General features: G+C 49.2%; 1 protein-coding gene across 1 annotated transcript in view; it reads left to right on the top strand.

The window, feature by feature from the left end:
* Dock5 (dedicator of cytokinesis 5) overlaps positions 1-23,781 on the top strand; it is a 111,185-nt gene that overhangs the window by 77,649 nt on the left and 9,755 nt on the right. The window contains exons 29-44 of the mRNA XM_013034398.1: positions 1,789-1,883; positions 3,646-3,724; positions 5,290-5,390; positions 7,746-7,804; positions 8,141-8,295; positions 9,494-9,579; positions 12,769-12,928; positions 13,720-13,760; positions 14,415-14,505; positions 15,092-15,211; positions 17,011-17,100; positions 18,063-18,167; positions 18,981-19,122; positions 20,159-20,240; positions 21,354-21,438; positions 21,812-21,898. Coding sequence (XP_012889852.1) covers positions 1,789-1,883; positions 3,646-3,724; positions 5,290-5,390; positions 7,746-7,804; positions 8,141-8,295; positions 9,494-9,579; positions 12,769-12,928; positions 13,720-13,760; positions 14,415-14,505; positions 15,092-15,211; positions 17,011-17,100; positions 18,063-18,167; positions 18,981-19,122; positions 20,159-20,240; positions 21,354-21,438; positions 21,812-21,898 — 1,578 coding nt within the window. The remainder of the gene's footprint in view (positions 1-1,788; positions 1,884-3,645; positions 3,725-5,289; positions 5,391-7,745; positions 7,805-8,140; positions 8,296-9,493; positions 9,580-12,768; positions 12,929-13,719; positions 13,761-14,414; positions 14,506-15,091; positions 15,212-17,010; positions 17,101-18,062; positions 18,168-18,980; positions 19,123-20,158; positions 20,241-21,353; positions 21,439-21,811; positions 21,899-23,781) is intronic.

Here is a 23,781-nt window from a genome sequence, read left to right as displayed (position 1 = left end):
CTCACCATGAGCCTGCAGTCCTCAGGGGCGTCCCCGGGGTGAGCTGAGGCCTGGAGTGGCCAGGTCCTCACCATGAGCCTGCAGTCCTCAGGGGCAAAGCCCCTGCGCGCGGTGAGGCCTGTCCTCCCGCCACTGCCTCTGAGTAAGTCCCGCCTGGACTCGCGGGGGTAAGTAACAGGAGGCCTATGATTCTCTGCTTTGTGGTAGCAGCTGTTAACTCAGACTGTCAGCTGTTGGTATAAAATGCAAAAATCAGGCATCAGCTATGGGGTCTAGCACCCTGCTTTTTTTTTTTTTTTTGGTTGGTCGTGGGGCCTGAACTCTGGGTCTGGGTGCTGTCTCTCAGCCCTTCAGCTCAAGGCTAGCGCTCTACCACTTGAGCCACAGTGCTACTTCTGGCTTTTTCTGCTTATGTGGTAATGAGGAATAGAACCCAGGGCAAGGCAAGGCAAGCACTCTACCACTGAGCCACCTTCCCAGCCCTAGCACCCTGCTTTTAACACTGGTTGTTCAAACCATGAGGCCTTGCTGGTTTGGACAAACCTAGGGCAGTGGATGAATGGGTGGTGATAAAGTTGCGTGCATGGAAAATGGTTTCAGAGTGGAGATTGTGAAGGCTGACTTACTGTGGAAGTCTGAAGAAGCATCAAGAACAGCAAGACTTCCTAGGGAGAGTCACGCCCACTCTAAGCCAGAACCCCACCTACTCTGATCCAGAGCCACGCCCACTCTGAGCCAACACCACACCTACTCCTGGGCCACTTGGTGTCCAAAGTGCCAGTCTTAACAAATTGACCAAGGACTTAGGGGGAAAAAAAATGGTTAGAAATAACTTGCCAGGCTGCATGCTGTACTCTTAGCTACTCAGGAGACTGAGATCCAGAGAGTAGCATTTTGAAACCAGCCTGGGCAAAAAAGTTCAAAGCATTCAAAGTCCAGCTAACAAAAAGCCCAGCTGGAGGCATGGCTGTAGTGGTAGAGCACCAGCTTCGAGCTAGGCCCCTGGGTGTAAACCCCAGTACGGGAGAGAGCAAACCCAGGCTCCCTGCCTCAAAAGCACCATGTTCTTTATAGCTACACTGTTCCACAGGGCAGAAGTGGGGTCGGGGCCACAGAAAGCAGGCAGAGATCCCACAGGCAATGTCTAAACTTAGCCCCCAGTAAAAATGGCTCACAGACTTCAGCTCTAAGTTTTGGTCTGATTGAGTCCTGAATTTTGCCCTCGCTCATGGCCGCTTGTGGAGGCCCCCTGGCCATTTTTCTACCCTGTTCTCACCTTTGCTCACATTTCTAGTTAGTGTAGTCGGCTGCGGCGACCACCTCCTTTTTGGACCATGGAGGGCTTGGCTCGAGGCTGCTCCCGCAGTGGGAGAATGTGTGTGTGATGCCTCCCTGCTCGCCGCGGTAATGAACTCAGCTCGGTTAAAGGCGCCGTGTTCACATAGCGCAGGGCAGGGGAAGACTCAAGAGATTCGGGCTGTGAACTTGGGGTGACACCCTTTCTCCTTCCAGTTCTCATCCTGGCTCTCCTGCTTCCTCTTTTCTACGGCCTTCAGTGCTTTCTCAGTAAAACGTGGACTATTTTGGGCCACTGGTTTGTTTTTTTTTTTTTCTTGGCCTCTGTTTTCCTTCCTCGAATTCATACATGTAAAGATCAAATTGTGCAATCGCTAGCTGCAAGAATATACCCCATGGTGCCGCACAGCTCTGTGGGAAAGGCCTTTTGTGGGAATGTGGGGTCCTGACCGGCGCTGGAAGGAAGGCTAGTTCCGCCTGTGTCCTCTGCAGGACTTCCTCATGGAGACTTTCATCATGTTTAAGGACCTGATCGGCAAGAACGTCTACGCCAAGGACTGGATGGTCATGAACATGACACAGAACAGGTGAGAAGCCCACAGGTGGCTACCAGGGGGCCGCTGTCCGGTCTCTACACAGCTGGCCCACATCTGTGCAGTGAGACCCCTCCCACTGCCCGACATTCTGCATCTGCACCGCTTCCCTGTGGGGTGTCTGCCCTCCTCTGTCAGGGCCAGTCTCCTCCCATCCGTCCCCACGGGGCACGCAGGGCTTCCTCATCCTTTTCCGGCCTTCCCATCGGTGGTGGGGCCTGAACTCTGGGCCTGGGCACTGTCCCTCAGCTCTTCAGCTCAAGGCGAGTGCTCTACCACTTGAGCCACAGCGCCACTTCCAGTTTTCTGAGTGGCTTATTGGAGATGAGACTCTCACGGACTTTCCTGCTTGGGCTGACTTTGAACTGCCATCCTCAGCTCTCAGCCTCCTGAGTGGTTAGGATTACAGGTGTGAGCCACCGGTGCCCGGCCACTCCTGTGTTTTTGACCACAGCACCAAGCCAGAGCCTTACAGTTGCTGGCTGACCACCACTATTTGTCAAATAGGAATGCATCAAGCATGGACAAAGAGAGCTTCAGAATTTTCTCTTTTTTTTCTTTCCTTTTTTAATTGTTGTGATACGTATAGAGGGGTGACAGTTACATAAGTCAGGTAAGGAGTTGGTTTCTTTTTTGGACAATGCCACCCCTTCCTTCACGTTCCCAGGTTTTCCTTCCCATCCACACATATAACTTGTATAGTTCATTTTCTTTCTTTCTTTTTTGTTTGGTCCTGGGACTTAACTCAGGGCCTAGGCTCTGTCTCTGAACATTTCTGTGCTCAAAGCTAGCGAGCCACAGCACCACTTCCAGCTTTTTCTGTTTAATCTGGTACTGAGGAATCGAACCCAGGGCTTCATGCATGCTAGGCAAGCACTCTACCACTAAGCCCCATTCACAGCCCTGTTTGTTGTTCTTATAGAGGTGATGTGCAGGGGATTCCAATGACAGGAGTCGGGTCATGGTACATTTCCTTCCATACAGTGTCTTCCCTTCCCTGGCTCTCTCCCCCTCCCCCCTCCCACCTCCACACCCTTATCAGTGTCCAGTGAGCTCCACTGCTGCATTTTTTTCACTTTTCCCTTGAGTTCTGTGCCCTTCCAAAGATATGCACATGAATACACCATACAGAGTTCATTTCTACAGTATCTACTGAGGACCACTGCTGTATTTGTTCACCCTTTGCCCCTCTACTTCTGTGTCCCCCCCCCCCACCCAAGACAGGTGAAAAAACAGCAACAAAGGGAAAAGCACAAACCTCTTGCTTCCTGGTGTTCATTTTGATAAATATTATTTTGTATGATCAGAGGCATGCCTTTGTGTTCTCTGTAGAATTTTCTTAATGAGCTGCCTAAGGCAGATCATTATTATCAACATGATTAAGTCCGTATGGTCCTGACACCCGATTAGAAAACCTGTCCCCGGAGTGCAGATTAGAGAAAACACTGTAGCAGCAACCCTAGACTGTCGGAGAAGTACCCAGCAGCCCTGTGCCCAGTCAGAGGCACAAAGGCCCTGGGGCACATCTGCAGCTCCATCCCCAGCCAGAAAACCCTGCTACAGCCCCCAAGGCTCTTCTGGACCTTTCCAGAAACTGACACTCTGTGCCTGGTCCTGTGGACTGCCCCTCTCGCCAGCCTCTAAGGATGCTGGTAGATCTTACGGACTTTTCCGGCCGGCCGGCCATGGTGTAGCTTCGTGGGAAAATGTCCCATGGGCACAGAGTTGCCCTCTGGATGGGTCCTCTCCTCTGCAGGGTGTTTCTTCGCGCGATCAATCAGTTTTCTGAAGTTCTCACGAGACGCTTCATGGATCAGGCGAGCTTTGAACTTCAGGTGAGCCTGCGCCACCCCCGTGAATCCCAGGAATTGTTGCCAGTCCTCAGAGCGTGACTCCGAAGGGGAAAGCAGCAGCTCGGGTTTTATAGATGACAACGGTTTCCACGGTTCCTTTTTCCTGGGCTAGTAATATATGTGAGGAGAAACAGAGAGAAGTAATAGTCTCATGTAGGCCCCCTTATCCACAGGGGTCACCCCAAATGCCTGGAGCCATGCGGGGTACCAAACTGTCTATCCTCTGCTTCCTCTTGAGCCTACAATTGAGTTTCTTTCCTAAGTCAAACACATAACAGAGTAGCACCAGTAATTAAGAGAAAAATAGAGCAGTTATACCAATATGCTGAGTTAAAAGTTAGAAGGCTGGCCATTGGTGGGTCATGCCTGTAATCCTAGCTACTCAGGAGGCTGAGATCTGAGGATCAAGGTTCAAAGCCAGCTCAGGCAAGAAAGTCCATAAGACTCTCATCTCCAGTTAACCACCAAAAAGCCAGAAATGGCACTATGGTTCAAAGTGGTAGAACACGAGCCTTGAGCACACAAGCTCAGTACAGCAGACAGGTACCTGTGGTTCACATGTGTAATATCAGCTTCGTGGGAAGCTGAGATCTGAGGATCCTGGTTTGAAGCCAGCCCAGGCAGAAAAGTCTGTGAGACCGATTAACAGCAAAAAGCTGGAAGTGGAAGTGTGGTTTAAGTAGTAGAGTGCCAGCCTTGTGTGTGGAGGGGGGACAGAAAAGAAAAAAAAACAAGAGCACAAGGTCTCAAGTGCAAGGCCTACTACCAGCACGCACGCACACACACACACACACACACACACACACACACACACACACGAGTACCAGATGGACACACAGCCTGTGTCTTCACTGTGCAGGGGTTCAATGGTGGGAAATGGTTCATGTGAGTGGGATTTGCAAAGTCCTGAGGAATATAACACAGGCAGGCAGGCAGGCAGGCAGGCAGGCCGGCACCGGCTGTATCTTTATTCATTCTGCACCCAATAAGCAGTGTGTTTTGGATACAGAATGCCGAACTACCTACTATAAATAGGTGCAGTTATTGAAGGCCAATTCTGTTTCTCCCAGGAGTAAAGAAAAATGTAAAGTTTGAATTGCGTGTTTGTGTGTGTGTGTGTGTTGGAGTCTTGTGGCTTGAAGTCAGGGTCTGAGTGCTGTCCATGAGCTTCTTTATGTGCAAGGCCAGTGCTCTACCACTTGAGCTATAGACCACCTATTGTTTTTTCTGAGTAGTTAATTGAAGATAAGAATCTTATGGACTTTCCTGCCTGTCCTGGCTTCAAATTGGGATCCTCGGGTCTCAGCATCCTGAGTAGCTAGGATTAAACCAAATAAAAAAAGAAAGAAAGAAAAACTTAAGGCCTGAAACTTTCAGGATTAAATATCAAGAAAGAGCAAAAACTCCTATGAATTTTATGTTTTTCCCCTTGAATCCCCAGATAGTGACTTTCTGCCATGTGAATGGCTTTAAAAAAAAAAAAAACATTTACTCTTACTGATGGTATTTTCCATTTCTTTTCTGCCCACCCCATTAATCTTGAGCAGCTCTGGAACAACTACTTCCACTTGGCCGTAGCCTTTCTTACCCATGAGTCCTTGCAGCTTGAGACCTTCTCACAAGCCAAACGCAGCAAAATTGTAAAAAAGTAAGTGTACCTTTAAATCCTGGTGATGACTGGCAAGGCGATTTGACTGTTGATTTTCAACAGTGCTTTTGGTGTCATAGATGCCAACATGGTACCCAGTGGCATAGTAGATACTGCTATTCAATGACATCACAGTTGTGTGGACTGTGTACCTGGAGAGATGCTGGCCACCACTACTGTTCAGGAGCTGCTGCCCTCTGCTGGCAACTCCTGCAAATTGCAGGCATACATCTCAATACCAGAGAGCCAATGCGTTTGGCCCCACCTGTCCATCACCTATCTGTTCAGCAGAAGATTCCCACATTATCTAAAAATGCTCCCAGGCATTACATCCTGGCTTGGAATTCAGGATGGAATTACGTGCAAGATTGATGAAAATTTTAAGGACACTGTTCATTGTGTTTATCTCAGTTACATTTTAAAGTTGGCAGCCTGCAAACTCAAAAAGCTATTTAGGTTAAAAAAAATACTAGTAATAACTTCAGGCCAGGTGATCGTGGGCCACTGTATAATCTTAGCTACTCAGAAGACTGAGATCTGAGGATGACAGTTCAAAGCCAGCCATGGCAGACACATTCATAAGGCTTATCTCCAGTTAACTAGCAAAGAGCCAGAAGCGGAGCTGTGGATCAAGTGGTAGAGTGCCAGCATTGGGTGGAAAGACCAAGCAAGAGTGTGAGACCTGAGTGGAAGCCCCAGGACTGGCACAAAGTAATCATAATCACTCGAGGAGCCCTGTGTGGTACTACATGTCTATAATCCTGATACTTCCAAAATGAAGGCAGAGAGATCATAAACTCAAGGGCAGCCTGGGCTACCAAAGAGTTTGTTATTGAAAGTGCTAGAATTTTTAATTCATTTTCTCCTTGCTGGGCTATCTGAAATTCTAGGAACTAATCTGCATTCCTCTAACTTGCCCCTCCATTAAAAGAAAACAAAACAAAACTGAGGTTGACAACTAAAACAGCAAGACTTTTAGTAGCTGTGCTTTAAAAGATAAAAATATAACCTGTTGTGTAGATTTCTCCAAGGGACAGGTACTGAGAGGTACTGGTTTACGATGGATTCCTTGGTCTCCTGCCTTGAAATAGCTTAAGCATCAGGGCAGCTTCTTTAAAGGCTGGATTTGATACTGGTTGAACCACGTAAGAGAAGTTAGCTAATGGAAAGTCTGAGGAGAAGAAAAAGACTAATTAGGAACTAATGCTTGTACCATGTGTCAAAAGAGCGTACAACTCTGACTCACCCCACGTGAATGTTGTGTGTGCTGGCACAGCTGAGCTACCTAGTGAAAAGCAATCTAAATCTGAAAAAAGGTAAGCCATGGAGCTGGCAGGGGTGCGGTTTTCACCAAGTGTGAGCAGCAACGTCGCCACACAGGAGACAAGGTGTGAGGGTCTGGAGACGGTTCGTGCGCGTGTGTGCTCGTGTGCATGTGCACCTCCAGTATAAGGCTGCAGTGTGCAGTCCTCATCTGTTCACGGCGCAGAAGCCTCATTTGGTTCTTTGCTTTGCAGCAACCCAAGTGTCTCTGTCTCCTCCCTTCCGCCAGCCAGGGAAGACCAGATCAGCTCCTCCGTTCTTTCTCAGCTCTGCCTTTGTTTTCTCCAGCTGTTAAAGTCCCCTGGCCTGTCGTGTGGCTGCGTTCTCCTCTGGGGCGTGCCTGGGTAGTGCCTGCCTCTCTCACAGGGTCCCTGCCTTCCCTGTGACATGTCCCACAGGGACATGAGCTGTATGTGTGTTGGTGGTGTTTGTGCCGGGGCTTGAACTCAGGGCTTGGATGCTGTCCCTTAGCTACTGTGGCTGAAGGCTGGCATTCTACCTCTTGAGCCACAGCTTTATTTCTGGATTGTTTTTTTGTCTTTTTGGTAGTTAATTGGAGGTAAGAATCTCATGGACTTTTCTGCCTGGGCTGGCTTTGAACTGCAATCCTCAGATCTCAGCCTCTTGAATAGCTGGAGATGACAGGTGTAGGCTTTTTTTCACTCCGTTCATCATTGTGCCCTTGGCCCTCCATATCTACACATTCTGTCTCCTCCACCAATGGAAATAATTGAGCAAACAATTATATCCCTATTACACATGGACAGGCTTTTTTGCCAATATTCCTAATCAGTTGAGTGTACCAAGTTTTATACATCATTTGCATTGAACTAGGAGTTCTGGGTAGTCAAGAGGATTTAAAGAATGGGCCAGGTGTGCACAGATTATGTGCAGATCCTAGTGTGCGTTCTGCAGGGCGCTTGGACACGGGCAGAGTTTCCTGGAGCCCGTCTTGTCTGAGTCTCCAGGGACAACTGTGTTGAATGGAACTCATTTCCACTGCTGACTGTTTTCTCCATTCTGATCTTCTAGATACGGGGACATGAGAAAGGAGATCGGCTTTAGGATCCGGGACATGTGGTACAACCTGGGTAAGTGACCCTGGCCGGGCCCTGTACCACTCCTGTGATAAGCCACCGTGCTGGGGTTGCCTTCCTTCGGGTAACGGTGGGATTTCGTCGTGTGTGGCACTGGGAAAGACGATTTCTGAGCTTCACAGCCTGGCCTCGGCTGGGAGCGTGGCTAAGATGCTGTCTTTTCTCTTGCCATCACACGACCAGAGCACAACATTTCAACATCGGCTTGTCAGTGGTGGTGGTTTACTCGTGGAAACTTCCAGCATTAGGGGCCCTATGGAGGAGCATCGAAATGCCTTCTTGATAGTGAAGTAATTCTTGTTTTAATAGCCTCATTTGCTTTCATTTCAGGTCCCCACAAAATCAAATTCATCCCATCCATGGTGGGGCCCATTCTGGAGGTCACTCTGACCCCCGAAGTGGAGCTCCGCAAAGCCACCATCCCCATTTTCTTTGATATGATGCAGTGTGAGTTCAATTTCAGTGGAAATGGCAATTTCCATATGGTAAGGAATGGCGGGGGCCGGGGGCGCGTACCCACGCAGTGCCCACACAGTACCCACGCAGTACCCACGCACTCAGCACTGATTCTTGCTCATTTGCCTTTCAAGATGGGGGAGCTGTTACTGGGCAGAACAGACCAGGGCTCAGCTAACCACTCCCTCCCACATTTGATTTGTAATGCAGTGAACGCCAGCCCCCTCCAGCATTCTGCCCCAGACACTCCATGGAAGGGTTCCTTCTGCTTTGTGTCTTTCATGAAGCTGTTGGTGCAAGTTGACTTTGTGTGTGTGTGTGTGTGTGTGTGTGTGTGTGTGTGTGTGTGCGTGCGTGCATGGGGCTTGAACTGAGGACCCGGGCGCTGTCCCTCAGCTTTTTCCCCTCCAGGCTGGATCTCTACTCCTTGAGCCACAGTTTCCCTTCCAGCTTTTTGGCAGTTAATTGGAGATAAGAATTTCATGGACTTCCTGTCCCAGCCAGCTTTGAACTGCGATCCGCAGATCTCAGTCGCCTGAGTAGCTAGGAAGACAGGTGTGAGGCCCCCGCACCCGGCTGACTTCGTGCATTTTAGCCCCACGTGCTACAGAATCGCATTGCCGTGCCTTCCTCATCTCCAGAGGGTTAATATGGAAAACGATTTTGGTCCTGAGATTTACCAAGAGCCAAGCAATCTCATTTCCAAGACTAAGATTAAAAAAAAAAAAAAGATATAAAATGAGACTCTTGGGTGTGGCTCAAGTAATATAGCACTTGCCTAGCAAGTTGAGGCCCTGAGTTTGAACCCCATACCACACTCCCCAAAAATGAGATTATTAAGCTACTTTTGTATGTATAATTATAATACAGGACAAAGAAATACAACCAAAGTGAATGTAACATTTTTGGTTGGTTAGTTGGTTGGGTTTTGATTGGTTGGTTGGGTTTTGATTGGTTGGTTGGTTGGGTTTTGATTGGTTGGTTGGTTGGTTGGTTGGAGTCAGGGCCCTATTGTGGTAGCTCAGGCTGGCCTTGAACTCACAATCCTTCTGCCTTGGCCTCCTGAGTGCTGGGATTACAGGTGTTAGTGCACAATCAATGAGGACAGGAAGTGGGATCAGCCCCCATATAAAGGGGTTGGGTCAGAAGAGGGAAGATGGGCCGTCTGTCCGTCTGTCTGCATCGGCCTGTGCGTGTGACATTGTGGACTGTTGACTCTGCTTGCAGTTCGAGAACGAACTGATCACGAAGCTGGACCAGGAGGTAGAAGGGGGTCGTGGAGATGAACAGTACAAGGTTCTTCTGGAAAAACTGTGAGTATCCCACAAACTAACCTCAAGTGGGGGGCTCTGTTTCCTAGTGGAAAGAAGCAGGGTTCTGTCACCCCACTGTCAGCAGCCTCAGGGTTGCCGGCACTGCCCCGAGCGCCCTCAGCGAGGCCGGTAGACCTTGGGATGCCGCTACTGGCATTGTTGTCTGCTCTGGGCCTGCCTGGCCCCAACCCGGAGAGCAGCGCAGACATCAGAGAGATGCGCAGAGCCACCCTGGCATTGCAGCCAGGGTTTGAATTCCTGAACTTCAGCGACAGTGCTGGTACCTCTCATGAAGGTGTCCAAGCAGCCAATTAAAAGAATACAAAACAGCCGGGCGCCAGTGGCTCACCCTATCATCCTGCTACTCAGGAGGCTGAGATCTGAGGATCATGGTTCAAAGCCAGCCCGGGCAGCAAAGGCTGTGAGACTGTCATCTCCAATGAACCACCAGAAAACTGGAAGTGGCTCTGTGGCTCAAGTGGTTGAGTGCTCGCCTTGAGCTGAAGCGCTCAGGGCCAGGCCCAGAGTTCAAGCCCCATGATTGACATTAAAAAAAAAAAAGAATACCAAGCATTCCAAGGTCCACTCTTGTATTTCATGATCTTGTTACTTTAGGTAGTTGTAGCAAGTGGTTTATGAAGACAGAGCATCTTGACGCATGCCATCCCCTCCCAGTGTCCTCACCCCCTCCCAACCCAACCCAACCACCCCTCCTCTCGCTTTCTAAAAAGTTTTGTAGGATGCACATGGAATTCACCACAATCTCCCCCTTCTCCCCTCACTCCACCCTACCCTTTTGAGTTCCCACTTCCTGTGCTTATTGTATTGAACTTCCATGTTGCCTTTCGAAGGAGTCACACCACTAGAGATGTCCCTTGAATCTACCGTATTTCGGTTAATATATGCATAGGCACAGCGAATTTACTTAGGAGTTTGTGAGCAAAAAAATCTAGCTTCCGCATACGAGGAAAAACATGCGTTCTTTGTCTCTCTGGCCTGACTTCAAGCCCGCCAGAAAACAGCAGCTCTGCGCCCACCAGGCTGGTCCCTGGTCACTGCACCCCTCAGCATCTCCACCCCTGCAGCTGTGCAGGGGTGATCCACGGCTCTCCTTCGCCACCCTCCGGTCATTCCCTTGCCTCTTCAGCTTCCTCTGCTCCTGAGGAGAAAAGAAGACCTGTAGGCGTTGGTTTAAAATCCTTGGGCACTGGGAAAATTTAAATGGAGGCATGGCTGAAGGAATAGAGTGCCAGCCATGAACAAAAAAGCCAAGCAAGTGCATAAGGCCCTGAGTTCAAGCCCCAGTACTGGACAGACACAAACACAAACACACACACACACCCCTTGCTTTGCCAGGGCATCCGTGGCTCACACCCGTGACCCTGTATAAGGATCACAGTTCAAAGCCATGCTGAGCTCTTCTAGTAACTAGTAAAAATCTGGAGGTACAGGTGTGGCTCAAGTGGTAGAGTAGCAGCTTTGAGTGAAAAAGCCAAGTGGAAGCAGAAGGGCCTGAATTCAAGCCTAGTTCCTGCACACAAAAAGAGGGAGAGATTTCACTGCCAAGCCTCTTTTTACCACGGACTAGGAGTTCAGCCTTGGAGCTGAACTCCCCAACACCTCTTTTTCTCCATCCCAGGGAGCAATATCTTCTTTTTAGTATTATTGTTATAATTCAAGGGACAGAGTGTCCAAATAGGATCGTCTATTGTGGAGTTGCTGCGTGGAGAATGCTGGCCGCATTCTTTCCAATCTTCCCATCATCCAGGCCTATATCTGCTGAAAGTTCTCCAGACTTTCATCACATCTGCCAGCTGTGTCACCCACGGTCATTTTGTGTTTGCCCTGCACTGTAGGAATTTCCTGGTAGAGACTGAAGCCTGGAGACTCCCAACTCTTTTCTTTTATATTTTTAGGGTTCCCTAAGGATCCAGCATGCTAATTAATCTGAGGTGAAATGAAATCTTTGAATGGCCTGTGTTTTAATTGTATTTTGTTTTTCATGGTAAAATCTTTTATATCCTGTTTGCATTGCGTGTCTGTTTGGCCTTCAAATCTCCCAGCTTGTAACTTTTGTCGTTCTGATCTCCTATGGAATTAAACAGAGCAGTTACATGCCTATTGAAACACACATAATATGTATCCACAGCAAACTACTCATTTACTCATTTAAAACAAACAACAACTCCAACAGTTGATTTTTCCCATAAAAATCTTACCGGATTTTTTTTTTTTACCCTGAATCACTAGCTTGGTAAAGTATTACTGTATGCAATAACAATGCCCCAGAATAGTCCTAGAGCTGGATTATTTCTTTAGATTGCTTTCTCATCCATCCATCCATCCATCCATTCATTCATTCATTGTCATGACTGGGGCTTGAACTCAGGGACTGGGCACTGTCCCTTAGCGTTTTTGCTCAAAGCTGGTGCTCTACCACTTGAACTATAGCTCCACTTCTGTCTTTTTGGTGGTGAATTGGAGATAGGAGTTTCATGGACTTTTCTGCCTAGGCTGGCATCTTCAGACTCAGCCTCCTGAACAGCTAGGAATACAGGCACCAGCCACTGGGGCACCTGGCTCTTTCTCTCATGTTTTTGTTTTTTTTTCCCCTGCCTTTGCCTGAGTTTTCTTTTGACTTTAGGAGCTCTGCCCAAAGGGAGAGAATTAGATCAGAAGTTTGGCTCTGCCTCCTGTTGACAAGTCTGCATCTCTATCTGAAAAGTCCCATTTTATCTGAAGCGCCACATCCCCAGGGGGTCCTAGGTTTCTCTGGGTTGGATGTTAACCCAAAGCTTTGCAGAATGCCCATGAGATACACACCAGGCTTTAGAGGAGAACGAAGACAGGAAGAGGATCTTTGATTAATATAGGCAAAGATTCTCCTTCCTGTGATAACGGAAAAACAAAAAGCCCACAAACAAACTGACCTTCAGCGATCGACATTGCGGGCCTGGTGTCCAAGTGCAGTGGGGGTTGAGTCAGGTCCTAGACAACATGAAGGATTTGAGGAAAGGGTGGTATCCCTTACTGGGATGGTCAGCGTTGCCTGGACTGAGGGTGCCAGTTTACTTAGCATCCTGTATCATTGAGTCTAGCGCCACCTGCTGCCGGGACCTCTGTCAGTGCACACCGGTGATGCGGGACTGGGGCAGGCAGGTAGAACCTTAGTCTCTGCTTTCCCTCCAGGCTCCTGGAGCATTGCCGAAAGCACAAGTACCTGTCCAGCTCTGGCGAAGTCTTCGCCCTCCTGGTCAGCAGCCTGTTGGAGAATCTGTTGGACTACAGAACCATCCTCATTCATGATGAGAGCAAGGAGCACCGCATGAGCTGCACCGTCAATGTGCTGGTATGTTCTGAACCTGCATGCACGCAGACACACAGACAGGCAGGCAGGTATAAATAGACACAGCCTTGTCTGTGTCTTCCCATCTCCTCCATGGCTGTCTGGAGCTCAGCCCCAGGTCCTTCTCACAGATTCGGGGAACCTCGGGCCTTTATGGAGTCTGTGTCCTGCTGAGGTGAATGCAAACAGCTTTGGCCTTAGATGCTAGCAGCGAAGCTGTGGACCTGGAGGATAAATTTGGGATTAAGACTGGAAACTGCCTCCTAAGCATCCATCCGGCTCCTTCCATCGACCGTCCTCAGCCCCAGCTCCCGTCTTGCTTCTGTGTGGTTGCTTTACTGTTGAAATTGGAGCACGGAGAGAAACTCATACAAGATGAGTCAGTGCAGTTCAGAGCATAATCATCTGGTCTTACCTACATGAACTGGGACCATAGGTCATAGACCATAGGCCTCAGCGATACACTGACCAATGAGTTCCTCCCCACTGAAAACCAAGGCCCTCTCACTACTTGACTCCCCCAAAAACTGGGCTAGCAGGCACTGTGTAGGTGAGTTATGGTATGGGTCCTTTAGAGGGTCTCCCAGGTTTCTTAGAAGTATGATCCTTCGAGGGAAAAAGAAAGTTCTTCAATGTATCTTCCTTACAACCCAGCACTTCCTTTTCTTATGGGGGAATCTCCCTTTGGAGGAGGTGACACGCTTGAACAGCAATGGTTGTACTTTGGCCATTTTTATAGCCAGCTTATTGACATCATTCATTTACATTGGAATTTTGTGACCCTTTCTTGGCAGAATTTCTATAAAGAGAAGAAGCGGGAAGACATTTATATAAGGTAAGCTGGAGGAAGTGTCTTGTGTTTGCTCTTTATGTCATGGTGCCGTGTGACGTCTTCTTTCAGCAAGCAAATACTCGCCTGCCCAAGCCACTCTTGGTGTATCGAGAAGGTGCCTCAAAGTGAGTGAAGCACACAGCATCCGAGACGCAGAGAGTCTGCTCTTTAGACAGAGAGCAAATGAGCACACGTGAGGGAGCGGATTAATGGGGCCATGTCAGGGCTCACGGTGGGATCGGGGACTTGCATCAGGTAGTCAGAAGAGGCTCACAAGGAAAATTAATCCGCCACGACGTCTTGGCCTGGGGTCTGTGAGTCCCTAAACAGGAAGCCAGATTGTACACCAATGGAGGGAGAGGATTCCTGGCTTTCAGGCACCTCCCAAAGAGGACTGAGACCTAAAAAGAAAAATATAAACACATCTGCCTTGAAGGGAGAGTGGAAGGTACACTGGAGCCAGAAAGCCACCGGGCAGGAGATGTTCAGTGAGCGGAGGAAACAGGAAGAAAGGGAGTCCTTCGCCTCTGAGAAGTGTTCCTATGCATTAGCACTTCCGGGGGCGGGGCGGGGAGCTGGCCTGGAGCGGATCTTGGGATGGCTGAGTGCAGGATCACTTCCAGCCCCCACAGCTCCTCCATCTCCCCTTCTTACCAGATATCTGTACAAGCTCCGAGACTTGCACCGAGACTGTGAGAACTACACGGAGGCCGCCTGCACCCTCCTCTTACACGCGGAGCTTCTGCAGGTGAGCGTTCAGCACAGCTGGCCGGCCCGGGCAGACCCAGTGTGCTCCGTCACAGTTCCCCCCTTGGGGACTGAGTTCCACCTGCTTCTCGATGCCAACAGGGAAGAACCTTGCTTAAGACAAGAACGTTTTCTTGCCTTTGCAATAGCTCTTTTTCCTTATCATGTATTTGCACATGGATGGGAAGTAAAGTACAACCCAAGGGCCTCTTTTGCATTCTAATTAAGGAGGTAAAACACATAGTGATTGATGTGTAGCCATCAGTAAAACTACTATAGAAATACTTTCCTGTTTATACTCTCTCCATAAGTAAAATTACACCATGGTATGATATAAACATGTCTTTATGTTCCTGAGTGCCAGATAATTAATTACTTTTTTTACCCTTTGGAGCTGGTCATGTGAGTGAATATGTGAATATAATTTTGGTGCTTATTAAACAATATGAAACAACAGTAGGAAGGAGTCAAGTTACAGGCATTTTTTCCCTGACTTTCTTTTTTTGGTCTCAATATTGATTGCATTCATCATTGATAATTAGTGAATGCATGTGTTAACCCCAATGCTGAATGGGTTTCTTTTTCAGTGGTCTGACAAGCCCTGCATGCCTTACCTGCTCCAGAGGGACACTTACTATGTGGGTACCCAGCAAGAGCTGAAAGAGAAACTCTACCAAGAAATCATATCTTACTTTGACAAAGGCAAGGTGAGTTGTGGCTTATTTGCTACGGGGATCAAACTATCCCAGCCTAACTGCACCCCCCTCCACTGCCAGCTGTGCCATATTTCTGGATGATTTTGGGGTGCTTTTCTAGCTTACATCTTCCAATAACCCTCATTATAATTAGAGAGAGAGCTTTTCTCTGTCTTATAAGAAATTGAGGCCCACATGAAAAGTATATTTGTTGGTATTTTTGTTTGTTTTTGGGTTCTTCATCCTTTATGTTCTTAAAAATAATGGAAGACTTCAGAGCACTTTTGGTCATGTAGATTTGTCTATTGGTGTTTCTACTTGTAGAAGTAAAAGCAGAAAAATAGTCAGTTTTACCCATCAGCTTTTGTGTTTGTGTACTGGTACTGGGGCCTGGTACTTGCTGAGCTTTCTTTCCCATAGCTGACACTCTAACACTTGAGCCAGGCCTCTAGCTCCAGCATTTGTCTGGTTAATTGGAGATAAGTCTCAAGGTCTTTGCTGCCTGGGCTGGCTTTGAACTGTGATCCTCTAGATCTCAGCCTCCTGAGTAGCTAGATCCAAGAGTGTGATACTGATGCTTCCTTCTATTAGTACTTTCTTCTACATCATGATGACACACCTATTACCTATGAACATAAATCATTTATCGATTTCAAAAATGACTGTTTTTGCCAAAGCACTGGTGAAATACATGGGTCTCAAAAATACCATCTGAGTCAGAAGTTGCTCACCTGCTTCTGTATGCATGCCACTGTAATTCTGCAGGTCACGTGGCCTTTGGAAAGTGCCACTGTTATATTCGTGAGAGACTGGCATGGACTAAGACAAGTAAGGTGGGGAGGGGTGTGAAGGTCCCTGAAACTTCATGGACCCCTAAGTGGGTCTCTGGGGCCCTCCAGGGCCAGGACCACCTGTGGAGGCCACCGTGCCACCAGCATGCTTTCCCTTCCATTATGGGATGGGGATGAGGCACCCTGGCTGCTCCTGCACCGGAGCGCACAGCTGCCTGACTGCCTGCCCCTCGCCCAGCTGGTCTGGCTGGTAACACGTGGCCCATTGCATGGCCTTCTCTGACAGCCTGGGTCACTGGCAAAAGATGATCTTAGATGAGTTCATGTTACGATGCTGTCCGAAGCACTCAGGCTGCACAGGCACACCTGTGGCTGCCTATACACCTGCTAATGACGCTGGAGCAGGGAACGGCCAAGTATAATCGTGCAAAGGAAACGCCAGAGCCACCCGGAGGCCCCATCCGAGAAGGTGGTGTGGGTGAAGTGTGTCAAATTCCACACCACCGTGCCATTAAATGGCACTTTTTCTTTCGTAGTACTGGGGCTTGAACTCAGCTCCTCAGGCTTGCTCAGAAGGCACACAACCGCATGAGCCACGTCTCTAGCTCCTTTTGCCTTAACTACGTTTCATACCACCTCATGGGGTTTTTGTTTTGTTTTTTGGCCTGGTGGGCCTACACCTAGAACTTCCTACATCCACCTTCTAGATAGCCAGGCTAAGAGGTGCACACCACTGCACCCATCTTTATTTGTTCAGATGAGGTCTCCCCAATCTGAAACATGTCTGGTTCCATACCTTCCAAATAAGGGATATGTTGGGTTCATTTGATCAAGGGGTGAAGCAGGTGAGCCTGCAGGGGAGTAGCAGGCTGCAGGGAGTCGCAGCCTATAGGGAATTCTTGAGCTGCGGAAAAGTAGCAGTGCTCCAGGCCCGGGGCTCGCTTCCCAGTAGCTCCCTGGGGCCTTAGCAGGGGGTCAGTGACTCCTGTGCTCCCCCCTCACCCTGCTTCCCTTCTACAGATGTGGGAGAAAGCCATCAAGCTGAGCAAAGAACTGGCGGAGACCTATGAGAGCAAGGTGTTCGACTACGAGGGCCTGGGCAGCCTCCTGGTGAGTGTGGGCAGCAGGCAGCTCAGCCAGGTGCTGGTGGAAGACCGGGCCTCTGTGCTCTCCCCAGCGCAGAAGCGAACCTTGCTTCTATTTAAAAATAGACAAGGTGTGGTCCCAAAGCCTTGATTATGGATCTCCAGATCATCTGCCCCAGAAGGCTTGGGACTGAAAAGGGACATGCCTGGGGGGGGGGCGGGGGGGAGGCGGGACCCAAAGACTTGGAGAATGGAGGCCTGCCCTGCGCAGCTGGGCCTCAGGGTCCCTGCCACCCTGGTTCCTCCACGCACCCCAGTGCACTGTGCGCTGTGCGTGTCTTGGAGCTGTCAGTGCTTCTGCCGGTCCTGATGCTTTTCTGCGGGCTTCCTCCTTTCCCTGATGGCGCTCAGTGTCTCCACCTCCACATCCCCAGCCTGTGTAGGGAGCCCGACTGTAGTCTCTGCTCTGCTGTTTAAAAACAAGGAATTAACAATCCTCACTGCTCAGGAGGCTGAGCTCTAAGGATCGTGGTTTGAAGCTAGCCCAGGCAGGAAAATCTGTGAGACTCTTATCTCTAACCTGGGAAAAACTGGAAGTAGAGCTCTGGCTCAAGTGGCAGCCCTCCACCAGGGCTAGCTAGTCTTAAGTTAAAAAAAAAAAAAAAGCTAAGGGAAAGTTCCTAGGCCCTGAGTTCAAGCTCCAGGAGTGGCACCGAAAAGGATAAATAAGTAAAAGAAACTTCTGGAAGCTGTACACTGCCTCCTGGCACAGAGGAAGTCACGGTGACTCCGTTCTGCAGCTTCTTGGTCATGGACCACTTTCCAAACACCTTTCCTCTTTGTTTTTGTGTTACTTGTTCACCAACAAAGCTAACGGGCTGATCTGTTTTTCTCTCTTTCTGTTCACTCTCCTCCACCCCCGCCCCCACTTCACCCCCAACTGTGTCCTTGTTACCTCCCAATGCAGTGTCATGTTTTGTTTGGCAGAAAAAGCGAGCTTCGTTTTATGAGAACATCATCAAGGCCATGCGGCCGCAGCCGGAGTACTTCGCCGTGGGATACTACGGGCTGGGCTTCCCTGCCTTCCTGCGGGTGAGGAGCCCACTGGGCCGGGCTGGGCAGGGCGTCAGTGCTGATCCAGATGGCCGGGGTGTGTTTGCAGCTGATGGTCCCACCCTCCATGTGGGCGGTCGGGGCGGAAGGCTGCATTCTGAATTCTGGCCTCTCACCCTACAACCCTGGACACCGCTGGGATTCTGGAAGTTTCTTTGTTACATGACTCCCCAGGTGGCTGGAGGAAAGGGATGGTTGCCAAGATGTTGTCCTTCTTTCTCAAACATGGCTGCAGGGTGACTTTGGCTTTATGGAGTGAAAACTAGAACTCTCTGCTCCTACAAAAGGCAGAGTGATCAGAGAAAGACCAAGAGGCCATCCTGAAAGGGTTTAGGCCATTATATTGTTTCATTCAGAACAGTCTACTGAAGAATCTGTCTGCACCAGTTTCAAGGAAGGTGCTGGAAATACCCTGCACTTAGAGTTGCACAACAACTTGCCTTCTGGTGTTTACAAGTTAATTGGGGGGAAAGGTCCATAATTACACATAAATGTAAAGTGTAAACCATAATCAAAAAAGGTGTCTTGTGCCATGGAGCTGTACCAGCCTGTAGCCAGGAACTCTTTAACTCTTTGCTTCCCAAAAATCATAGAGACGTTCTCATCCTCACCGCCGGCTGGGAAAAGAGTTAAACAAAGTCTACTCCATCCACCTGATGGAGTACTACTCAGTAATAGAAAAAGAACAAAGTGAGGCTTTGAGTTACAATGGCTTCCTCCATGTCTACAAGTCTAGATTTTCCATCCTCCTCTTCCTACTTAATGACTTCTCTTGCCATCTCTGACTTGCAGAATAAAATCTTCATCTACCGGGGGAAGGAGTATGAGAGGCGAGAAGACTTCAGCCTGAGGCTGCTCACCCAGTTCCCCAATGCCGAGAAGATGAGCAGTACCACACCCCCCGGCGATGACATCAAGTCCTCCCCGAAGCAGTGCATCCTTGCCTGGAGAGCGTGGTCTCCAGCGGGGCATGAGGAGCTGGCTGGCTGCCCTTCCCTGGCCCATCGCTCAGGTCCTGTTCAGGGAAAATCCTAGGTCCCTCCTGGAAGTCCTCCGAGAAGCGATCATAAATGAGTGTTGAAAGTAAAGGGTATTGTTATAGCTAGATAAGAAACTTGAGAGCAGAGATTTCCTCTTCTTTTGCCACTCTGTTATAGACTTTGAAACCCTGGTATCTGCAAGGGAATTGGCTATAGAATCTCTTCCTCTACCCCACCCCAACCATGCCATGGATTCCAAAATCCACAGATGCTCAAGTTCCTTATGTAAAATAGTATTGCTCAGCTGGGCACTGTGGCTCTCATCTGTAATCCCAGCCCACAGGAGGCTGAGACTTGAGGATGGCAGTTCAAAGCCAGCCTAAGCATGAGATAGTCTATGAGACTATCTCCAGTTAACCACCAAAAAAATTGTTAGTGGAGCTGTGGCTCAAGTAGTACTGTGCTAGCCTTGAGCAAAAAACTCAGGGGTAGCACCCAGGCCCTGAGTTTAAGCCCTAGGTCCAGCGCGCGTGCACACACACACACACACACACACCCCATAGAACTTGCACCCCCACCCTATATTGCGATAAAATCTCCAATAGAATATAGACATCATACAAGTGGTTACTGGTTACCATTTTAGGGAATAATAACAAGGAAAAAACTCAATGCATGTTTAATTCAGATATAACTATACGCATATATAATTGCATGATATATATTGCATTGTATCTATACATACCTGTACATCTGTTGAAACCATTTCTGACCGCTTATTTCTCACTATTGCATTGATGCCTGGTTTCCTTTGGCCAGGATGGCGTCTGACTACAAGTGTCCTACAGTAATCCCTTCCTGCCTTTGGGAGGCCTCAGGGGGTGTGGTGTAGTCTGGGCATCAGAAGGGATGCCTGGGACCTGTGCTGTTTCTGACAGTGATGTGGAAGCACTGCAAGACAGTATCTTCTTTTCCTTAACAAGCTCTCAGACATGCAGTGTTTCACCGTGAAGCCGGTCATGAGCCTGCCACCCAGCCTCAAGGACAAACCAGTTCCAGAGCAGATCTTAAAGTAAGTAGCTCTTACTTTACACGTGTGTGTAAGGGTGTGTGTGTGTGGCAGAGCGTGGTGATGCACATTTGTAATCCCATCACTAAAGAGGCCTTGAAGTAGGACACGAATTCAAGGTGAATTCTCTCTCCTTTATATTTTATTTGGAGTAAATCAAAAACAAATCTTTAAATTCGTTCTAATTTGGAAGATCTACTATTTACTCTATTTTGAGTACAAGAGGAAAGCTTGGAAGTTCAAAGAGATATGACTTGTCTTTTAAGTGGAGGGAAATAAGAGCCACATGCATGTGTGTGTTCAGGTGTGTGTGTGTGTGTGTGTGTGTGTACTGGGGCTTGAACTCAGGGTGTGTGTGTGTGTGTGTGTACTGGGGCTTGAACTCAGGGTGTGTGTGTGTGGGGGTGGGTGGGTGGGTGGGTGTATGTGTGTGTGTGTGTGTGTGTGTGTGTGTGTGTGTACTGGGGCTTGAACTCAGGGTGTGTGTGTGTGTGTGTGGGGGTGGGTGTATGTGTGTGTGTGTGTGTGTGTGTGTGTGTGTGTGTTTACTGGGGCTTGAACTCAGGACCCTTTGCTCTTGCCTGGATTTTTTTTGCTCAAGGACAGCTTTACCACTTAAGCCATACCTCCACTTCTGGCTAGCTGGCTAGTTAGAGACAAAAGTCTCACAAGTTTTTCTGCCTGGGCTGGCTTTGAACTGAGATCCTCAGATTTCAGTCTCCCTGGTAGGATTATGGGCAGGAGCCACTGGTGTTTATCAAGAAACTTCAGTCTTGGGCATCAGATCCCTAGCTCTTCTTTCCACTTAGAGGACTCACTAGGGTTGGGAATCCCAGAGCAGCCTCTTGAGCAGTTAAAAGGCTACAGAGATGGGTTGGTGGGACAGAGCTATGCGAATGAGACCAGGAAGGTGGGCAAGGAAAACCGTCATGGAGAAATAAACATGAGGTTCAGGAGGTGCGCCCCTGTGGGGTTGGTGTGGGCACTGTTGGCTCAGAGATGGAGCCATGGTGGACTTCCACACAGGCAGTCCCGGTGCAGGGCAGGGGAGGAGGGTCCATGGAGGCATTGGGGCGCTGTGAGAAGAGGTGCCCCGAGCTTGCTCTCTCCTCGCAGCTACTACCGCGCCAATGAAGTGCAGCAGTTCAGCTACTCTCGGCCCTTCCGGAAGGGGGAAAAGGACCCTGACAATGAGTTCGCTGTGAGTGCACCCCATTTCTCCTCTCAAATGAGGTGCACTGGGAATCCTACTCAGGCCTCCACCCTCACCAGCACCCACAGCAGAGATGGGAGCCCCCCCGGGAATAAGAGGAGTCCCCTGCCTGGAAAACTCCACATTGGGGCTCCAGAAATGGCTCTGGGCCTTCTTTAGACTTGATCTTGACCAACATCATTTTCCCTGGGACCTTTGGAACATGAGGGCCTAGCTGGGTGATCCTGGGGAGCCTGAAACACTCAGAATCTTCACGTCTTATGTGGAAACAGGCTCTGTGGGGAATGGAGCCTTGCTTTCCCCAGCCAGAGCGGCTCTGCCAAATCCCACATCTCATCTTCTATCTTCCTTCCTGCCCCAGACCATGTGGATTGAGCGGACCACATACACAACGGCCTATAGCTTTCCTGGGATCCTCAAGTGGTTCGAAGTCAAGCAGATCTCAACGGTGAGTCATCTGAAATTATAACTCAGAAAGGAGGGGACAAAAAAAAAACAAAAAAACAAAACTCAGCTTTCTGTCTGCAAATATAATAGCAGCCTTTGTACACAGAGCTTGGCCAGACTTCTTAGGCTAACTTGGTGTTTTTCAAAGGAGGAATAAAAGGCGCGCTTGTACACCAGTCGATGTTTCAACACCGACTGTGAAGGTCACCACAGTGAATGAGTCTTTGATGGCCCCAGGGGCTTCGTCTCCCCCACAATCTGACGGCAGCCAGCCTCGTTGCTGCAATGCTTGTAGGGGTGCCGTGTCCTTCACATCATCTCTCCCACAGCCTGCTGTTCCCTCCTGGGATTCTCAGCCCATCATCCCCCCTCCTACCTCCCCCAGGCCTCCTGGCTCTTCCCCCTTGGCCGCTGCCCATAGCTGTTACACATTTGCTGAATGTGTAACATAGCCAGCCCTGACTGCCGTGTTTCTCGCCCTCATCCACCCCTGCTTGAGGCCATCTGGAAAGCCTCCCATCGCCCCCATGCCTTTACCTTCTCAGCCCGTGTTCCTGTCTGCCTCTGAGTGTGAATCCCATCATGTAAACGCCACCATTATGTGTGTTCTGTCATGTTCACATTCCCGCCTTGCCCCCCTCCTGCTGGGTCCTATAGCCCAGGGCTGGCCTCCACTCCCTCCCTTCACCTGGCTCCCCGTCTCCCTTCGTTTGCTCCCATCCTAAGAGGATGTATACTGGAACTATGCTAAGACTTCCGTGCTGTTTCAGCCCTCTGTGACAGATAAAGTCTTGTTCTCTGCTTCAGATGTCTTCTGAACCCAACCAGCTCCCACCAAGTGGCCTTCTCGGCAAAGCCGTCTCTGGAACACCCAAGCTGGGTTACATGCTCTTGGTCTGTGCCTTGTCACAACCTGGGCACATTTCGGACCACCATTTTGAATGTCCTGAGTTCCCAATAAGGCCATAAACACCCCACAGCCTGAGTGGTAGTGGGCCCCTGCGTCCACAGCATCACCCCAAAGACTCAACCAAAGCAGCCTTAGCCAGCCTGACTGTGACTAAGTAGTGAGGGCTAGGATGGCTGTAGCCAGCGAGCATGGGCAGACTTTGTCACCATTCCCTGAGCAATACAGTCTAACTGCAGCTTCCATAGTATTTAAATTGTACTAGGTTCTGTAATGATGAAACTAATCAGGAAGATATAGATATAGATTGCATGCAAATTGTATGCCAAATTATGAGCACTCACTAATTTTGGTATGCTTGGGGTCTTGGAAGCAACCTTCACCAGATGGTGAGTGATGGTGGTATATCTTAATCATTTCTGTAACTGTAGTGCCTAACATGGTACTCAACATAAACTGGGTGTAAAAAGATGTTCAGAGCTGGGCACTGATGGCTCATGCTTGTGGTCCTAGCCACCCTGGAGACTGAGATCTGAGGATCACACGACAAAGTCAGCCCAGGCTACTGAGAGACTTACCTCCAGTTAACCAGCAAACGGCCAGAACTGGAGGCATGGCTCAAATGGTAGAGCACCAGCTGTGAGCAGAAAAAGACAAGGGAGATTTAGCCCCCATACTAGTGCATGCGCGCGCGCGCACACACACACACACACACACACACACAGATATTCACAAAGATTTCCCCAGGTGTGTTAGTGGCTCACACCTGTAATCCTCGCTACACAGGAGGCTGAGATCTGAGGGTCCACAGCACAAAATCAGCTTGGGCAGGAAAGTTTGCGAGATTCTTATCTCCTGGCAACCACCTAAAAGTCAGACATAGAGCTGTGGCTCAAAGTGGTAGAGTGCTAACCCTGAGCAAAAAAGCTCAGGAACAGCACCCAGGCCTTCAGTTCAAGCCCCACAACTGACAAACC

Source organism: Dipodomys ordii, unplaced genomic scaffold (assembly GCF_000151885.1).
Source record: "Dipodomys ordii isolate 6190 unplaced genomic scaffold, Dord_2.0 Scaffold189, whole genome shotgun sequence".
In the NCBI taxonomy this organism is placed as follows: Eukaryota; Metazoa; Chordata; class Mammalia; order Rodentia; family Heteromyidae; genus Dipodomys; species Dipodomys ordii.
This window is presented reverse-complemented; position numbering and strand designations above follow the sequence as displayed.